This window comes from Athalia rosae, chromosome 2 (genome assembly GCF_917208135.1).
Source record: "Athalia rosae chromosome 2, iyAthRosa1.1, whole genome shotgun sequence".
NCBI lineage: Eukaryota > Metazoa > Arthropoda > Insecta > Hymenoptera > Athaliidae > Athalia > Athalia rosae.
The window spans coordinates 7102560-7121694 of record NC_064027.1 but is presented as its reverse complement, the minus strand read 5'-3'; the positions used below and the strand labels follow the sequence as shown (position 1 = coordinate 7121694).

General features: G+C 37.9%; 2 protein-coding genes across 3 annotated transcripts; both read right to left on the bottom strand.

Moving 5' to 3' along the window:
• Positions 1-288: 288 nt before the first annotated feature.
• Positions 289-18692, bottom strand: LOC105684613. 2 transcript variants are annotated; one of them, XM_012398090.3, is made up of 8 exons: positions 17138-18692; positions 16872-17068; positions 16254-16484; positions 15775-15913; positions 11334-11486; positions 9161-9511; positions 6155-9081; positions 289-525 (listed from the first exon to the last, which is right to left on the bottom strand). In XM_012398090.3, exons 1-7 carry the CDS (start codon positions 17591-17593, stop codon positions 8923-8925), a joined length of 1686 nt encoding a protein of 561 aa, XP_012253513.2. In that variant the 5' UTR covers positions 17594-18692; the 3' UTR covers positions 289-525; positions 6155-8922. The 2 variants fall into 2 exon arrangements, with proteins under 2 accessions (XP_012253513.2, XP_012253514.2); XM_012398091.3 differs by lacking the exons at positions 15775-15913; positions 16254-16484; positions 16872-17068; positions 17138-18692 and adding an exon at positions 13308-14642.
• LOC105684614 (acylphosphatase-2) lies at positions 411-3147 on the bottom strand. Its single transcript, XM_012398092.3, has 3 exons — positions 3075-3147; positions 2636-2762; positions 411-525 (listed from the first exon to the last, which is right to left on the bottom strand). The coding sequence occupies exons 1-3, from the start codon at positions 3145-3147 to the stop codon at positions 411-413; spliced, it is 315 nt and encodes a 104-aa protein (XP_012253515.1).
• Positions 18693-19135: the final 443 nt, after the last annotated feature.

Genomic DNA, 19135 nt, shown 5'->3' with positions numbered 1-19135 from the left:
ATACCCATTCGAACGAAATATTTTCTCCCGCAACCCTGACATATGCATAATCATACATAAACGTATTAAGTAATATTCAAACCTGAGAGGCATCGGAAAATAAATCAGGCATTAGATTCACACAAGTATTTCTCCCATTCAAGATTCATACAAATTTTTTATACCTGAAGCTAATATTCTTACCTAATTCTCGTTTGTTTCTTTTCCTAAATCCGAAAGACTCTGGTCTATTATCGTTGTCCGAGCGAAAAAAAAAAATCAGGCAGATCCGTATTTGACAAATTTGTATTCGTCACCTAAATCTCGAATTTTATTTACCTTTTACTTTTCGCGATACGAAATCTTATGAGCTTGACGAGATGAATTTCGAAACATTCTTTGATTTTCCATCACACTTACAACGCTTACAATTAGAACCGAATAACATAGCTTTGGAACTGCGGACGTGCAACATTTTCCCAGTTTGTAAATTCACAGTGATGAATTTCACTGCCCGGACTTCCCACCTTTGTCAGCCACTCAGCCCTACAATCATAAATAGAAATTCTCGTCTTAGATATTTTTATTTTAATATTAGTATTTGGGTTGTTTACTCGATGACGATAGAAATGATGATGGCATCGGTACATCTTGGATCAAACAAACGGGTGGGTAAGATCGAACTGTTGAAATGTTGCCTAATAACTCATAGATTGGTCAAATCAGCTCGCAATCAAGAAGCAATCAACGATGACATAGATCAATAACAAATATTTTTTCACATGCTTCGTTCTTAAGTCACGTACTCGAGACATTTTTTTTTGTCTGAGGAGAAAATGATGAGATAAGTCAAAATCAAATTTCCTTTTGCCAATTAGTTGATCAGAGACGGGGCTGATCTCTGATTTGTTGCTCTGTTATCCCACTGTAAATGTTTGCCGAACAGCCAATTGGCCGTCGAACCAGTGGCTGATCACGACTAGGCGACTACCATCAGCATCTTTGGATACCTTTTATTATTAGCACCTAATCAGACCGAGTATAGTTATTTTTACTCCGATGCTTTGACGAAGTACACGTTTATAAGGCGATCAGCTGTCTTTCGGCAATCATTCATTCGATTTAATTATCGGTTTGATTTCTGTATTGCTTTGCGATGCACCCGGTCAAAGTTGATCCATGATAAATTTCGGATATTTTACGAAGTTGAACTTTCTCATTCAATTACCAATCACGTCATACGTGTGAATCCGAATCATGTGTTGATGTGTGACAAGAAAAGGGCTCGATAGACTCGTCCGATTTTATCAATAAATAATAACTCAAAATAATAATAATTCTAGTTTCTTCGTCTATCGGCTCTTGAGAGAGCAAATAATTGTTTTCGCTTGGCAATAACCCAGCTGGTATAATTAAGTAATTTGCAATTTGCACAAATTATTAGAACAATCAGCTAACGGCAAACGAGCCAACACCAACACCGCATAAAATATTCCATTTACGATTTGGTATTATAATGTTCAAATAGATAAACACGGACTATAATGCAAGCCAGTTTCATTTTATAAGGTTTACATATAAGATTAAATAGCTTGCATTGACGCTTCGTCTTATACATCATGATTCTGAAGAAACAATTCGAAAGTTTGTCCTTCTGCCCTTGCATCATTACGTTGCATATTCTTATATATTACGTTAGAATAAACTCCTCGATAAATGGATTAGTAGGACTAGCTCACATCTCGAAATAACAATTAGGTTCCCACTCTCAGCATACCTATATATGTCGTTGGTATGTATGTCTCTACCAGTAAGAAAGAAACTCGACTTCTCAGCTTTAAGTCAAGTTATAAAATAGTTTTTATCGAAATTAACAACTCAGTCAAAATTTCAAAATGCCAGGAAATTCTTCTACATCAGTCATGAGGCTACAATTTCATTCGGCTTTTAATTACGGTAACTGATCCCGTTGGCTGCTATGTTCCCTTGGCGTCTGACCGCACGCCGACCAGTTCTACTTGAAAATTTGCTGCGCTATCGGTTCCGAACATGCCTGCATTACCACCGTTCTTTTTTATTCTTTATTCTTAAACCACAATCAACCAGATCTACATTGTCGATCAATCAGGATACCGGCTGTACTGCCTTTCAATTATTTATAGTTTAATATCCATCAGAATCCGGTAAGTTTAGGAATCAGTCGAAAAATTGAATGAGCGGTTTCTTCACGTTTGCTCATCATCTTTGCTGAACAGAAAGAAGAACCGAAGAAAAAAAAAAAAAATTGGAAGCCCGATTGCGAAGCAAAAGAACGTAACGTCTTCGGAGTAATTTGGTAGTGACTTGCGTATAAAGGAGGTGCTGATGTATTGGCCTATTACTTTATTAAAGCCAGTCTTCTGTTTAATGGGGTTCGCAATTTATGCCATGAGGTCATGTTTCAGTGACCGAATCCGAATGCTTCGAAATAGCAATTTCGTGCATCATAATATGGCAGATGGTACCACCATGATGTGACGTATTTTACCTGATAATATTTACTTTCTGAAATCTGTGGAACGATCACCTTCGATGCATTGAAACTTTTGTATGTTTGAGACCAAACCGTGGTAAATTACTCACAGGGATGCACTTGAGAATCAATGAATAAACTCACATTTGATCCACAATAGCTTTTGGGCCTTCCATCTGTCCAAGAATTGTTCCTTTTTTACTATTCTTCACCCAACCGCCAATTCCCAGTTGTAGACATATGTCTCTCACATATTTTGTGAAATAGACACCTAAAAACAATGAAAATAGTCTTTGAAATTCTTTTCCATATCCGACAGTTTTTATTGGGGATTACATCAAGACGTATCAATTCAATATCTTGTCCAGAATGCTTTTAACTTGGTCGTTCAGACTCGTCCCAATTCAATTTTTTTTCTTCTCCCGTCTTCAACTCGCAACGTCACAAATTAAATTACACTTTAACACGACTTTGTACAACGTACAACTACGCCAATTAAAATTATGTAAAGCTTCTACGCATAATAGATTGTGCTCTGTTAAAATTCGTCCTTGTCCGGAATTTATCTGCAACCGGAACTCACCCTGAACTTTGCCGAAGACCTCGAATTCTACGGATACGATAGGTTCCGAGCAGAGTGGGTCATCCGCTCCCATTTTATTCTGAACTTTATTAATTATAGGTAATATTGATTCTTTATTTTTTTCAATGTAACTGTTTCTTTGTCGATGAAGTCCGATTGTACTTTTGTTTCTTAATCCTATCCGAGAGCGCTCTGGAACTCTGTCAAATGGTTTTCGCCAAAGTTGAAGTAGCTACAGACAACTTTGTTACACTTGACAAATTTTCTTTCGGCTAACTCTCGTTGTTGAGACTCTCAAACTGACTCTTGTTGCAACAAGGCGTCGCGACGCCTCAAATAGATGATTCTCCCCTCCATTCCGTGGTCAGAGGGCCAGCAGGTCATTGGCGATTGATTAAAAATTAATCAAAGTTGTTTATCCGTGCTCTTAGACCGGATGCTCTCCAATTGTTGCGACATTCACGAATGAAAGTTGCTCAAAATAGAAAAAATAAAAATTCATAATAACGATCTATTTGCAGGATCAATTTTTCAGCACGTCCATCTAAGAATTCACTACTCCTTTTTTTTAACGCCTCGTTAACCCATCGCTTCGTTACAGCGTCGCGAGGCTGACAGCTCTTACATAATTGTACGTACATGTACTACAGACTCGTTATAGCAAATGAGAATACTTTCATACCCCTTATACAGCCAGACAACTATATTTACCGGAAGCAAAATGAATTTGGCAGCGTAGAAGGCATTAATTATGTTTAACTCAATCTTAGGATCAGCTACAAAATTGGTAAGCCAATCAGCTGAAGAAGGGATGGATGGTATAATTAACGAACAAGATTCCATTGATACAGTTTTATCTACAGGAAATAATGGATCAGTCTTCCGCTACCAACCCTCGTTTAACGTCAGCTCAGGTAGGAAGAATCAGTAAAAATCCATGTGCGGTTGACCCGAAAACTTTGCGGAGAGTGAAATTCAATAATACCCAATTACCTACTATATACATAGCTACCGTATTAGGATTGGCCATTACATGTAGGGCATGAGGACAGCATGCAGCGGTAGCAACGTACGTTCAACAATGAACTAAGTACTTCCGACGGTGGTGGTATTGTCCCGTCATTATCGTAGTTGATTAATAATTAGTACGATGACGTAATGCTCGAACGTACAAGAGCAAGAGCGAGATTTACCGCTGCTCGCAGGATATATGCGAGGGAGAAGGTTGGACCGACTTATAATAGTCGTTTATTATAATCCATCAACATTGTTATCCAAGATCTTATTTATCGAATAACATACGAGATAGTCACATTCTCAAAACGCCACTTGACGAAGGCCGATTAGTTATTTTCTTTCATTCTTACCGCTGGTTGGCGAAAGCTTAAACGGTCGAGCAGTGAAAAATCTGGCGAACGCATTTGCTCTCTCGATCGACCATATAGACAGGTAATATATTTTTTTCAATCACGATATCCTCTCTCGTATACAATAATGAGGGTCCTTTGCAAGATTTAATGAGGATGCCGGCTAATAAAGGCATAATTCCCGTCGGTTTTGAGGTATAGATAATCTGCGCACTCCCTCATTTTGGGTGTTATTTAGAGAGTCGGAACAAAATTCAATTTTATTCAAGATGGTAGGTCTGAAAATCATATTGAGAATCATCAACATATAGATAATTGGACGCAGTTATCTTCTTGTCGTTTCCTTTGTCCGTGAACAATTAGTCACACAACTTTACAACATCAATGTAACTAATTTATTTACATTATGATACAATAATAACACGTGTGATGAATTTTATTCGTTTGCAGATTAGAATACTTTCACTGATAATAAATATTAACATAATTGCTAGTAATATAATCTAATCCGTTCTCGTGTACAGTACCAATGTCACAGTCATTCGTGAAACGATATTATCTTCGTAAGATTAATAATTTCAGTATTGCGATATAAACTAAGACTTTTAGTCTTCTTAACCGGAGTTATTACTTACAATAGCTTGTATAACAAATCTATACAGTATTGGCGTTAACAGTACTGGCAAATTATTATTATTATTTAATTTAAATAATAATAAGAATTATTATTATTAATTATTTGGTAAATAATGTACACTATTATTTGAACGTTATTTAAAGATGAGTATCGCCGTCAATTACTTTATTCGTATAATAACATAGATATATTGAACATGTATCCGCATACCTATATGGCTACTAGTAAGAAAGAAACTCGACTTCTCAGCTTTAATTCAAATTAAAAAATAGTTTTTGTCGCAATTAGAAACTCACAATCAGTCAAAATTTCAAAATGCCAGGAAATTCTTCTACATCAGTCATGAGGCTACAATTTCATTCGGCTTTTAATTACGGTAACTGATCCCGTTGGCTGCTATGTTCCCTTGGCGTCTGACCGCACGCCGACCAGTTCTACTTGAAAATTTGCTGCGCTATCGGTTCCGAACATGCCTGCATTACCACCGTTCTTTTTTATTCTTTATTCTTAAACCACAATCAACCAGATCTACATTGTCGATCAATCAGGATACCGGCTGTACTGCCTTTCAATTATTTATAGTTTAATATCCATCAGAATCCGGTAAGTTTAGGAATCAGTCGAAAAATTGAATGAGCGGTTTCTTCACGTTTGCTCATCATCTTTGCTGAACAGAAAGAAGAACCGAAGAAAAAAAAAGAGAATTGGAAGCCCGATTGCGAAGCAAAAGAACGTAACGTCTTCGGAGTAATTTGGTAGTGACTTGCGTATAAAGGAGGTGCTGATGTATTGGCCTATTACTTTATTAAAGCCAGTCTTCTGTTTAATGGCGTTCGCAATTTATGCCATGAGGTCATGTTTCAGTGACCGAATCCGAATGCTTCGAAATAGCAATTTCGTGCATCATAATATGGCAGATGGTACCACCATGATGTGACGTATTTTACCTGATAATATTTACTTTCTGAAATCTGTGGAACGATCACCTTCGATGCATTGAAACTTTTGTATGTTTGAGACCAAACCGTGGTAAATTACTCACAGGGATGCACTTGAGAATCAATGAATAAACTCACATTTGATCCACAATAGCTTTTGGGCCTTCCATCTGTCCAAGAATTGTTCCTTTTTTACTATTCTTCACCCAACCGCCAATTTCCAGTTGTAGACATATGTCTCTCACATATTTTGTGAAATAGACACCTTCAATTTTTGCGATATTCAAGAATGACAGTTGCTCAAAAAAGGAAAAATGAAAATTCATATAGCAACGATCTATTTGCATGGTCAATTTTTTAACACGTCTATCTAAGAATTTACGTCTTTATTTTGTAACGCTTCGTTACAGCGTCGCGACGCTGACAGCTTTTACATAATTGTACGTGCATACAGTACTACAGACTCGTTATAGCAAATGAGAATACTTTCATTCCCCTTATACAGCCAGATAACTATATTTACCGTAAGCAAAATGAATCAAAGGGATTGATCAAATAATGAATAAACTAAATTCAATTGTTATAGTTTTTATCTACAGGAAATAATGGATCAGTCTTCCGCTACCAACTCCCGTTTAACTTTAGCTCAAGTAGGAAAAATCAGTCAAAATCAATGAGCAGTTTATATATATACCCGAAAAGTTCGCGAAGAGTGAAATTCAATACCCAATTACCTACTTTATACATAACTACCGTATTAGGATTGGCCATTACATGTAGGGCATGAGGACAGCATGCAGCGGTAGCAACGTACGTTCAACAATGAACTAAGTACTTCCGACGGTGGTGGTATTGTCCCGTCATTATCGTAGTTGATTAATAATTAGTACGATGACGTAATGCTCGAACGTACAAGAGCAAGAGCGAGATTTACCGCTGCTCGCAGGATATATGCGAGGGAGAAGGTTGGACCGACTTATAATAGTCGTTTATTATAATCCATCAACATTGTTATCCAAGATCTTATTTATCGAATAACATACGAGATAGTCACATTCTCAAAACGCCACTTGACGAAGGCCGATTGGTTATTTTCTTTCATTCTTACCGCTGGTTGGCGAAAGCTTAAACGGTCGAGCAGTGAAAAATCTGGCGAACGCATTTGCTCTCTCGATCGACCATATAGACAGGTAATATATTTTTTTCAATCACGATATCCTCTCTCGTATACAATAATGAGGGTCCTTTGCAAGATTTAATGAGGATGCCGGCTAATAAAGGCATAATTCCCGTCGGTTTTGAGGTATAGATAATCTGCGCACTCCCTCATTTTGGGTGTTATTTAGAGAGTCGGAACAAAATTCAATTTTATTCAAGATGGTAGGTCTGAAAATCATATTGAGAATCATCAACATATCGATAATTGGACGCAGTTATCTTCTTGTCGTTTCCTTTGTCCGTGAACAATTAGTCACACAACTTTACAACATCAATGTAACTAATTTATTTACATTATGATATGATAATAACACCTGTGATGAATTTTATTTGTTTATTGGTTTGCAAATTGAAATATTTCGGCTGATAATAAATATTAACATAATTATCATTGATACAATTTAATCCTTTCTCGTGTACAATAACAATTTCACAGTCACTCGTGAAACGATATTATCTCCGTAAGATTAATAATTTCAGTATTACGATATAAACTAAGACTTATAATCCCCTTAACCGGAGTATTTACAATAATATGTATAACAAATTTACACAATAATAGCGTTACTATTTGGTCATTACGTTAATGTACGCTAATATTTGAACGTTATTTGAAGATGAGTATCGCCGTCAATTACTTTATTTATATAATATCCATGCACCCAAAACTTCCACAGTCCGCGCATACTCGAACGTATCTGCATCATCAAACCATGCGTGATTTAAATTTTAATTCTTCCTTTAATCTTCCGTTACAACACATACATACATATATAGGATGCATTCGTTTTATATGAGCAGCGAGATGACGTGAAAGTTGATAGTAAATTTTATCGCCCATTCAATCGGTAAATCATTACCGTCTAATCCTTGTAATTTGGAGATATATTCTCTGTGTAATTGATGACCTCCTAACTCGTCTTTTCCTGCAATCTTTTTTCAGCAATTTATTTTCATTTCTCTCCATCGATTTTTTACCGTCACTCGAGCACTGCACCTATGTTTTACTATTTTGTTTACATCACGTTTTTACACAGCAACATTTGATTATCGAATTTTATATTCGTTTCTTCCTTTGTTATCTAAATATTCCCTTTTTCGTCCTTATGTATTTCTTATTTTCTCTTTAATTTAACGTGATAATACCGAATCGGAAGTAATTGGATATCATTATCCACACGCGACTTCCACATCGATTTTCCAATATTATTACGGCGGAATACCGCGAGTAAAATTAAAAAAAATTAATCCCATACGCGCCTGTTCTTATTTTTCTAATAACAGAAATCCGGCAAATTCGGTGTCAGCTCGATTTCAAGGTAATATTTTTAATATACATACGTATACGTCAAATTCACACCACTGAAATTAGACGCCTCGGTATAAATCCACGATATCTCAGCCTCGGCCCGGAAAACATACTACCTCAGAAGGTGGTCGAAAATCATAAAATCTCAAATAAATTTGAAAATCAATTTCTCAGCCAAAATTTGCGACAGCATTTTTCCCGGTCACAATCTGAGACGGTATAGTTTTCCATCGAGGCTTTCGAATTTGCGTATAATTCGCGTTAAGGAAACGATGTTTTAACTCTTTTGCTGAGAGTCCACGTGCAGACTGCAATCAGCGATTTTTGTTATTGAAAAAAAAAAAAAAAAATCATTCGGTTAATTATCGGCTTCCAAACTCTAGACTAGAGACTCTGGATTTTCAGAAACCGTCGCGGAATCTGAGGCGTTTAGAAGCGCACCGTTTTCCTCCTTCGCCGAGCGCTCTGTAATCGTAGCTAAATCCCTCGAGGCTACCACGAGGTTCTGCCGTCTCGCTTCTTTCTTCTCTCGTTCGATCTGGAAAAGCGGTGTAAATTTTTGGTAATTAGATTATCAATGACCATCGGTAATGTACCAAAAAACACATCAGACTCACCTTGAAAAATAGTCTGAGATAATGGCAGGGAAAAGCGGCGCATTTTTCATCATCTTCTTCAGCGTCGATGTAAACACCCCGTACAAGAATGGAGTTACTGCAGTTCAATAAGACAAGAAGTGTAAAACATCCAAGAAGCGTTATCCAGCAGGATAATTCAGGCTCATCGGGTAGAAACCATAATCCCAAACAGTTCCAAACTCCTCTCCATACGTTTACCGCACCGATAAAACTTATCAATAAAAATATGTCAACGGCAATAATTCGGGGGAGTCCTTTCAGTCGGGCACACGCGTAACGCATCACCGGTTGAAGTGAAAACATTATTACTACGATGGCGTAGCCAATTACCTGCAATAGGAAAAGTGAAAAAAAATTAACATTCAATTTTATTATATGGGTCGTTATTCTGGGTACAATAAACGACTAATCACTCTGCATGTGATTACTCAATTAATTTTGTCAATTAATTCGCTCGCAGGAGTTGGGGTACTGAGACCCTAATCCTAAATCGGCAGGAAACTAATGAACTATAGCCATAAACTCTTGTGCTAGTCCAACTCTGGTCAAGTACAGTGGAGCAAGTTCAATCTAGCCATTCATAGGATTAATGTCATTAAATGGCGGAATGCTAGGAGTACTGTTATAGAACGGTTAGTTAACCTACTTAAACCTGAACCTCTCTATTATTTAATCGCTTCTTGCTAAACACTCGCATCGCGAGCTTTTCCCGTATGCCTTCGCGTACAACTTCCTCGTTTGCGACTTGGGATTAAAGAAATGGAGGGTACCGGTTCCGTCAATTTGTCTTTAATTTTCATCTACAAATTTATTTCATTTGTATTTTCAGAGTGGTTCGAAATGGGCGACAAATTTGATTCTCTTTCCGTGTCAAGGAAATACCAGATTTCCTGACTGCGGATGTACCACTGTAATATGTAAGAAAAACGAACCGCGCACGAGCTAGAGTTTATGTATTAGAAGATTTTAAATTGGACGATAAGAGTTTTGCTCGTTGACCTTTCGGTAACTCTAAACTCGCGGTAAAAAGTTGCTAATTTTTGAGTAATGACTAAAGTAAACTTGACGTCAAACTTTTTCAAAAGTTCTTTTTTCTTCCCAATTCACAATTAGTTCATCCAGTGAAGTAGATAATTGCAATGTTATGAGTCGTTAGTTGTAAAAAAAAATCATCATTTTATTGAGGGTATTTTGAATTTATCAAGACCATTTGAACTTTGAAGTCTATTCAGAAATTGACCGAATGATTTTATTAAGGTTCCATCGTTTGTGGTGTGATAAACAAGCCCTATTAAAGTGATATACATAAGTACGTAGTTCAGTAGTCATAAAGTCGACATACATATATACATTATATCAATATATCTATGATTATATACCTACGTGCACCAACCTCTCGACAATCATGCAATTGGCGAACATTCAATTATATAATCGAAGCATTCGTGGCATGGCCTAGTCCTAACGTCTTATCGCCCTATAAACTCAAGAATTGCGAATCACGGTACAAAGCCATCAAATTTCCTTCTAGTTCCTGCGTATCCTCAATACTTTCTATCCCAATATACGACACGAATTTTTGTCGTGCTTACTTTTTTATGCTTACAGAGCGAGAGTTAAAATATGTTGCCTCATACAACCTGCCAGCAATGATCAGCTGTAAGTGGCAGTGGCACCGAAGTTTGGGCTGACTGAGTCAGACAACACTGAAAATATATTAAATGATACTAGCAGCGTTGTGCGGCACGCGGTTAAGGACCTCATGGAATTATTATCGCGTTGTTATCGAAATTACTTTACAGATATTGGAACCGCGTCAATGTGATTAGCATAAGACCGTATGCTAATTTGAAATATTAATATTTTTCTAGACAGTAGTGTAACCTGCATCAATTCATAACTGACCACCGCAATATAACGGGTCCAGACGAAGCTCTAATAGAGCTACGATTTATTTTCCATTTTGCACGAGACTTTCTGCATTTTTTTTTTAACGCTGAAATTGGAAAGCGCTGTAAATTGAAATGCTTGTGCCTGGAACGGTTTTTGGGAGATGGCCGACAAACGCAGTTTTGTTTTCGTCGTTTATTGCGGATAAATTTTGAGGGTTGTTGAATTTTTTACAGTTATTTTTCAGTCAAATTTTACTTACGACGGAGCCAACTGCCGAATATTCAGGGTTGTCGGGATATAGGTACAAGTCAAAAATGACCCAAGAACCTCGCCAGGCGAAAACCACCAACGTCCCTATCACTCCGACGCTGAACGCACAATCCAATACGTAGAGAGACCAGTTCCTTGTATTCTGGAAAGTGAAAAATTCAGTTTCGATTAGGTAATGCGCTCACAGGTAATTAAGAAATATTAGCAAACGCATTAGATGCATCTCATTCTGCCATATTTTAGATTTTGAATAAAATTCACTCCTAGATTCTCTCGGAAATCGTCACGTTTTGTCGCTGTAACAACAATTAGCTGTCGGCCAGTAAAAAATTTGTTGGCACAACAAATATACATATGTTTCGCAAGGTACATCATTACCAAAAAAGGTAATTCATTTGAGCTGCTTTAGGGGACAGCATCAAACGCGTGTTTGCGCTTCCATCAATTTACTCCAACGCGCGTGTAAACATTTTCACCAAATTACTTAATTAGTGTGAAAATTTAATCTATATCTCCTCCGCAACTCCGTATCAAAAAATAAACGAGTGCATTCGAGGAGTCGAGAATAGCGTCGAAAGATGTGAACATGACACAGGGAGACACGTTGTAACAGAAAAAGGGTATCAAGTTTTGCCTCGATTTATCTTTTCAACTAGGCGATGCCTTGGCGTTCTTCTCAACCGGGCGAACGCGAAAATATATATGCAACTTGAGCAGCGGAATCCGTACGTCCTACGGAAGACCGAAATCAATAGCAATTATAAGACGAAAGATTATAAAGCGTGATTCATCTCTCTGTGTATTATAAGAGCACATCTACCGCGCGTGATTTAACGCGCGCATTATCGGTCAAACATTCTCGCCGACCCTATGGCATGATGCGGACATGAAAAATCGCGAAGTTCGAATCGACGGTGTCGCGGGACGCCTGAAGACGTCGCGTCACGGTGGAAAAATTGGCGTCGCTGATTATTTTTTTTTTTCAAACATTGGAAAATCAGAAAAACTCCATCAGGCATTGTCTCTTACACGAACAGCAACGAGTGTGATGCGTCGCGGTATAAACTCGTTGGGTTTACGAAGCGCGTAAGTGATTAGTCCCAGTTGAGAATCAGGCCGCTGCGCGTGACTTGATTATGCGTCCCTTATTATGATGCAATCACCCCTTTTTATTCATAAAATATATAATTCTCTTTACTTTTTTCACGGTTCATTATATTTCTCGCTAGCCTAGCTTTGATTGAAAATCGCCTGCGACTGCAATCGGCAATTGATAGATCGACCAAACGCTTTTGGTACATCTTGAAATTTTTACTCCGTTTAATCGGCGGAAACGGCGAAGTGCAGTGTGCATTTTTGCCAAGAAATTTGCGTCGATAGCAGCTATTTAAAAACAAACGCATTCAGCTCACGTTCGATCGAACGTATAGCTACATCGATCGAGATCGCATATACGTGTATAGATATACAATACAGCGTAAAAGAGCGTGACAGACAACCGGGGGACAAAACCGGAAACTCTGTATAATATTATATGTGCACCGTCGCGCGCTTCACCATGTGCGAAAGCACTTCTGTCAATATGCTTGTAGGTATAGGTCCAACAGATCCGCAGAAAATCTTATTATGCTATTCTATGCAATCACTCTAATCGCCGGCTTATAATCGTACGAAGCGAAAACTTCGCTCGAAAACCTGTCCGAAAATATCACCGGGATTCAAAGAAAGTTGCATCGATGAATGAATTCGTTCGTTTATCAGGTGTTCGATATTCGCTTTTCAAATGAAACGCGTACGTGATACCAACAATCACAGGTCAACGATTATTAGGCCTGAAAATTTCCATGAGAGAGAAAACACTTCGTTATTCGAGAGACGCCAATCTCGATCAGTCTACAGAATGCAAGAAGTAAAAGATACAAGAAAAACGCATCCGTCGATGCATCCAGCCGATTTAACTTACGTCGACGCGGAACATGGTGGGCACAACGAAGTAGCCGGGACATGAGTCTACGCTGAGGCTGATGGGTGGTGCTGCGATGTTCCTTAGAGCACGTAAAAGGGCTAGAGCTAACAGGCCTATTCCCGTGGTAGCGAAAACGGTTGACGGAAGAAGTCCAGTTGCCAAATCCAGAGCTTGCCAAACGCCTCGCCAAACGTTGACACAACAGAAACCGAATAAAGCCGTGTAACATCTTGATCCGAGGTAGTAAGACAAACGGTGTTTGTCCGGGTGAAAAAATTCGTCGAGAAAGTGTTGAGTTACGTTGAATACAAAGAAACCGGAAAATCCGATTATTATGGAAACTATGCAGCTTATGACTTCGTTATCTGGGTATATGTAGACATCGCTCAATTCCCAAGTTCCTCGCCAATAACCGACTACAGCCGGCGCCGCTACGCATGTCGAAAAAATTGTGTCTAATACAGTTAATATTGTGTAATGGACACTGTTTGATGAGCGATTCTCAAGTGCTCCCGTAACGCTTGCACCTCGAAGTTCTACCATTTTCCAATCTTGTTTGGTATTGCAGCTTGACCTCCTAGCTGAGTTGGACATTATGCATCTTTGGCCTAAAGATAATTTATATTTACCTTCTTTATTATTCGATTGTTACTTAGACGAATGATTTGATTTTTTCAATTGGTTGAAAAATTTATCAAAGAGCGCAACGGATGCAACGAAGGATGTGCTATCCGCTGGGAAGAGGGTAGAAAAGTTTGCTTTCAGTCCGCGGGCGCACTTGGAGAGACGATTGCAATCTCGCCAATGTTATCAACAAATTTGTCGTCTCTGGAAGTAGAAATGCAATCAGAGATCTTCCATTGATTTCCTTCAATTTTTTCCTTGTCTTTTCTTCGTGTCGCTGAAAATTCCAACTATCATCCCTTCTTTCCTCTTACATACAGGAGTGAAATTTTAAATGAGCTCTTGTGATTGCCACGATCAAGTCATGACTCTGATGATTTTTTCTTTCTCGTGCATCTTATGTAAACGTCCTATACGGAAGTCTGCCCCTGTGATGATGTTGTTTTTATTTTTGTTTATTTATTTTTTTTTTGTGTATGCGCAGGGTCGCAAAACCGTCACCTCGATATTTTTGCCGTTCAGTCATCCATTTTTCAGTCCTGTTTGTTTTCTCTTTTCCTTACAGCTTATATCGACGGCCACTTGCGGATAGAAATATTCAAACTTTCGCGATTTTCGTACGCTTATTTGCGAATTTGCCCGGATTGACAGATCAGAGCCGGATACCGGGTGGATACTGGCTCGCTCCAGCCACTGCTATCTTTTATCAACTGTTGGGCAGAAACCAACACTAATGTATTATAACATCATACACGTATATAAAGTACTCTTGATCCCTCCCCTTCGCCCCATCTTCTCTCACGTGTAATCATTCCAGTAGCTACCGTATGCCTATTGTAGCACACTGACATGACAGCTACCACGTGTATAAATATAGTATGTATATAGCACATATCGTTGTACCTACGCCGACGGTAAACGCAACGTACGGTTGCATGCTGTGTCCGTAACGAGCCTACTCCTACGCTTGCTCATCATCGCGGATGCGATTCCAACAGTTTTACGAATTGAGAAGATCGAATTCGAAGATTTCAGCAAAGTTTCATATCGATTTTCTAAACGTTCCTTCGGACTCAAAGAGATCTACAGCGAGCGCAGCAATGCGGAGATGCTTCAATTCCGACTATAAGTTAATGTATCCAAAAGTTTCTAAAATTTTCTCAAACACCAACATCAAATTTTTGATCAGGCAATTTATTCATGGAATTTATTCGCACCTTTGAAAAAAGCTTCGATTGTTTCGGTAAAATTTTGTCAGTTTTACCTGAGAATAATAGCCATCAACTTCCGGCAACAAACGAGAAATCGGTGGTTGAAACTTTTCAGAAGTGCGATGGGGGAATGATTCTTGGCACTCAACTCGCTTGGTCCTTCATGAGGGCGGTGAAAGTCATTCCTTATTTTCGACGATATTCGAGTTGAGACAAAAGGTGGAAAACAAAAAAAATTGATGAAAATATAGGCGTATACCGAGTGGCGTGCAATTGCCGATAGCTATCCTTGAGCCATGATTTTTCTGAGTGGCGTTTCCTGCCTGCAAATCCAGGGCTTTGTTGTGGAACCATCGACGCTAATCAACATCTTTTTGTACCCCAATCAAGCTTCGGTTTCAATAATCTTCTCACCTTGGCTTGACACGTTTATCTCATGCGCATTCATCAAGTTTAATATGCTTCTACTGCATATGAGACAATAATAATTAATTGTTCGGAGTTTACGATTCATTTGAAAAGTCGAGGGATGCGGCTAATTATTTTTTGTAATCTAATATCTCGAAAGTATATGTGAGCTATAAATTAAAATTATAAAAGCGCCTGATTAAATCGATATATCGACTTACCAAGTTGAATCTCGTTGGGAATAGGAATACTTTTCCATGTTTATCTATGCCCAGTATAAAAGGCGCCGATAAAAGATTTCGGACCGAACGAAGGAGAATTAAGAGCACGACACAGACGGCTGTCGCGCATTGGGTGATCCTGAATGATTGATAAATTTAAAATTAGTTCAATTATTATTTGCAGAGTCTCGTTCGGATTAAAAAAAAAATAAATAAAAAAATTTATTCATTCAATTAAATCTAACACGTGATGCCAAAAGAGAAGCTCAGATGACATCCTTGGAAGTACGACACTAGTTGGATCTTATAACATGATGATATATAGCGGGAAATCAGATACCAAGAAAATCTCCAAACCAGCATAAATCTTTGGCTGGAGGAAAAAAAAAATTAATCGGAGGGAGGGAAAAAGATGACTGAAAAATTCAGGCAAGGTTGAAAATGAGCGATCGATATATTTGGGAGCAATAATTACTTACCAAGAATGAACGGTGCAATCACTGAATATTATCCAACCACTTCGCCAGTGCATGATACATGCCGCGGCAAATATGAAAGTATAAGCATTTCGAACGAGGCGAGATGCGAGACGATGGAAAATTCCTGCAGTTTCTTTCATCTCATCGAATTCGGCGTGAAGAATGTTCTTCAGTATCGCAAAAAAAAGGTGCACTCCTAAACCAAGAAAGAAGCAGACCCACGTAGGAAATCTGAGGAAGAAATGAGGGATATACATCACGATGAATTTTGATACCAGTTAAAAAATCAAGGAAGTTATCTTTAGGGTGAATTTTAATCTGCGTGCAATGACGGCTAATTAATGAAAAAGCTCTATCCACTCAGTGGGTATATTTGTACTAACAATGAGTACGATTATACTTTGGATATATTACGATATCGCTGCAGAGACCACTCGCGTTAACAAGATTCTCCATTTCATAAGTTCATCGTAAATCATTCGGTCTATAGATCAATCATCGGGTGAGTTAATGGGTGGTACTGTTACGAATCGATTTTCATCGATATCTTGTTATCCTTGACTGATTCCGAATCGGAAGTGAATTTTGAATTAACACCTGATACTAAGTTTTACTCACATTTCTGAATTTAAATCCATTAGCTCCCATAAACCTCTCCAATGACCGACTACCAATGGTGCAACAATAATGGCGCACAATAATCCATCGGTGATTGCCAACGCTCGTTTGCTCTTCGAATTATTTCTCAATTTCTGCACGCTTGTTGTTTCCTCATTGGGATTCTCTTCTGCCCTCGGTGTCTTAATTTTTTCACTCTATAAATTAATATTGCGACCAATGGTTTGATGAAACGTCCGTTACCTTATTTCTGATTTAGGACTTACCTTAGAACCCAATGATTTACGGACCATAATAATTGTCAGGTCACCATCCGGTGTTTGTTTATTATCTTCATCGTCGGCGTTATTATTTATATTTCCGAGTTCGTTTAGTTCATTAGTACTTGATTTTCCAGTTAACGAAATATCCCCGCAGGAAACGAACTTTTCTTTGGATGACAGCCGAAATTTGGAGTGAGGGAACCCAGAAGCACCGGAACTTGGACTTTTTTCTAACAATGACACCTCGCTACAGCTATTTTTTGATAATTCTAGAGAATTCTCACCGAAACTCGGTTCTTCGTGATGTTTGGGTGTCGAACATACACAAAGGATTACGTTTTTTGAATCAAAATCGTAAGCCATGTTACTTTTGAAACCGCCGGTTGACTGGTTGTCCGAAAATTCATTTTTATTCCGTAATTCAGCCGTTACAGGCTCGCTAATTTTTTCATGATGCATTGTGGCAGATAAAATTGGAATGAATTAATTAAAGAAAGAAAAGTTTTTTGATCAAAATCGGTTCTCGCGATGAAAAAATAACTATTCTTGTTCAAAGTAAACGAAGCTGAAAACTAATTCACCGAACAAGTTCATTGCGGTAACTGTGAAGCTTATCGACGCTTCTTGAAATTATCTTCTTAGAATGATTATGTCGACAACAAAAATATACTTGAAGTTCATTCTGTCTTTTGTGTTATACTAGATCGAATGTCGAATTGTTAAATATTTGTACTTTAGTTTTTAAATATGGTTATAGTTTGCCGAGTTTATGAGATAACTGCATCATTACATCGTGTTTTTAGAGCAATCAATTACTGGATGTTGAGCCTTTTCATAATTAATGATCGCTGCATGTTTATGTAAATGGCGATATCAATATCATTATCACATGTATGGGAATACAGAAACGACATTCACATCACATGAATGGCGTGGAAAATTAACCATTATAAGGAAATGTAAAAAATGCACTCTTAGACTTTCACTATTTTTAACATGCACTTCGCTATCGTTTTAAAGTTTCCAATATAGGGGGTTGATTTTATGTTATACTCTTTTTTGGACGAATGCCTTTATGAATCTTTCCATTATTTTTGACAAAAAAGTTGGACTTCCATCAGCATCTTTGGGTCACATACGTCCTAAGTCATTTAGTAATCATATCATACTGATTGTGAATCGAACAGGTGGTAAAATCGCGAAGAGGAAACGCCTGCGCGAAGAGTATACAGTAATAAAATCCGCACCTGAAAAACTTGGAACTTAATGGATGGCGTGAGTTTCAGTATACTCACATATAGTATATAATGAGTACAACAAACGGTAGACATTACTTAACTAATATTGAGTTGGATATCCAAAGAATTTCGAAGGTCGGGTTTTTGACAATTGAATCCTCGGTTTATATCGTCGTATAAAAGGAATGCGTGGCAAATCCTAATGTTCTTATGAGAAGTGTGCCGTCTGACTTGATCATAATCTGGAACTTGAATCACTACGGAAGGTATGAACTTTAAGATGTCACAAACTTTCAACGACGCTAATCTACCATAAAGAACAAAATCGGATAAAGAATAATTGACTTTTCGCATCTGTACGAAAAAATTATTGGATTTTGGACTCGAAGGATATAGAATTAAAATTAGAAAAAATGATTGTCTGAGTTCCGATCCCCATTACCTGTCCTTAGGCAATTATAGAGTATGACGAGCTTTATTAAATTAACATAGAATACTTACGTTCGTTTCACTCATAGCAATCTGTGTAACCATATCAACTGAATATCGCAGTTCTAACTAACAATAGGGACTATTTTGCGATCTACACAGCGAAGTTCAATATATACTATGGTCATGTTTGCTATTCGATTTGAACCTCATCAACCTTCGTAATTGACAGACAAAAGTAATCACACAGGTGAGAATTACCCCTTCCCGAGTTCCTGGGGGACGGTGCTGATATCAAAATCATTCAAAATCATTCAAAATATTAAAGTCAGTA

Excerpts from the sequence above, each read along its gene's own strand:
- LOC105684614 (XM_012398092.3), bottom strand. The coding sequence starts at position 3,147 with ATGGGAGCGGATGACCCACTCTGCTCGGAACCTATCGTATCCGTAGAA. Across the intron at positions 2,763-3,074 it reads GGTCTTCGGCAAAGTTCAGG|GTGTCTATTTCACAAAATAT; the intron begins GTGAGTTCCGGT and ends CATTGTTTTTAG. Across the intron at positions 526-2,635 it reads AAAGCTATTGTGGATCAAAT|GGCTGAGTGGCTGACAAAGG; the intron begins GTGAGTTTATTC and ends TTATGATTGTAG.
- LOC105684613 (XM_012398090.3), bottom strand. The coding sequence starts at position 17,593 with ATGCATCATGAAAAAATTAGCGAGCCTGTAACGGCTGAATTACGGAAT. Across the intron at positions 11,487-15,774 it reads TCCCAACGAGATTCAACTTG|AATACAAGGAACTGGTCTCT; the intron begins GTAAGTCGATAT and ends TTCACTTTCCAG. Across the intron at positions 9,082-9,160 it reads ATCTCAGACTATTTTTCAAG|ATCGAACGAGAGAAGAAAGA; the intron begins GTGAGTCTGATG and ends CCGCTTTTCCAG.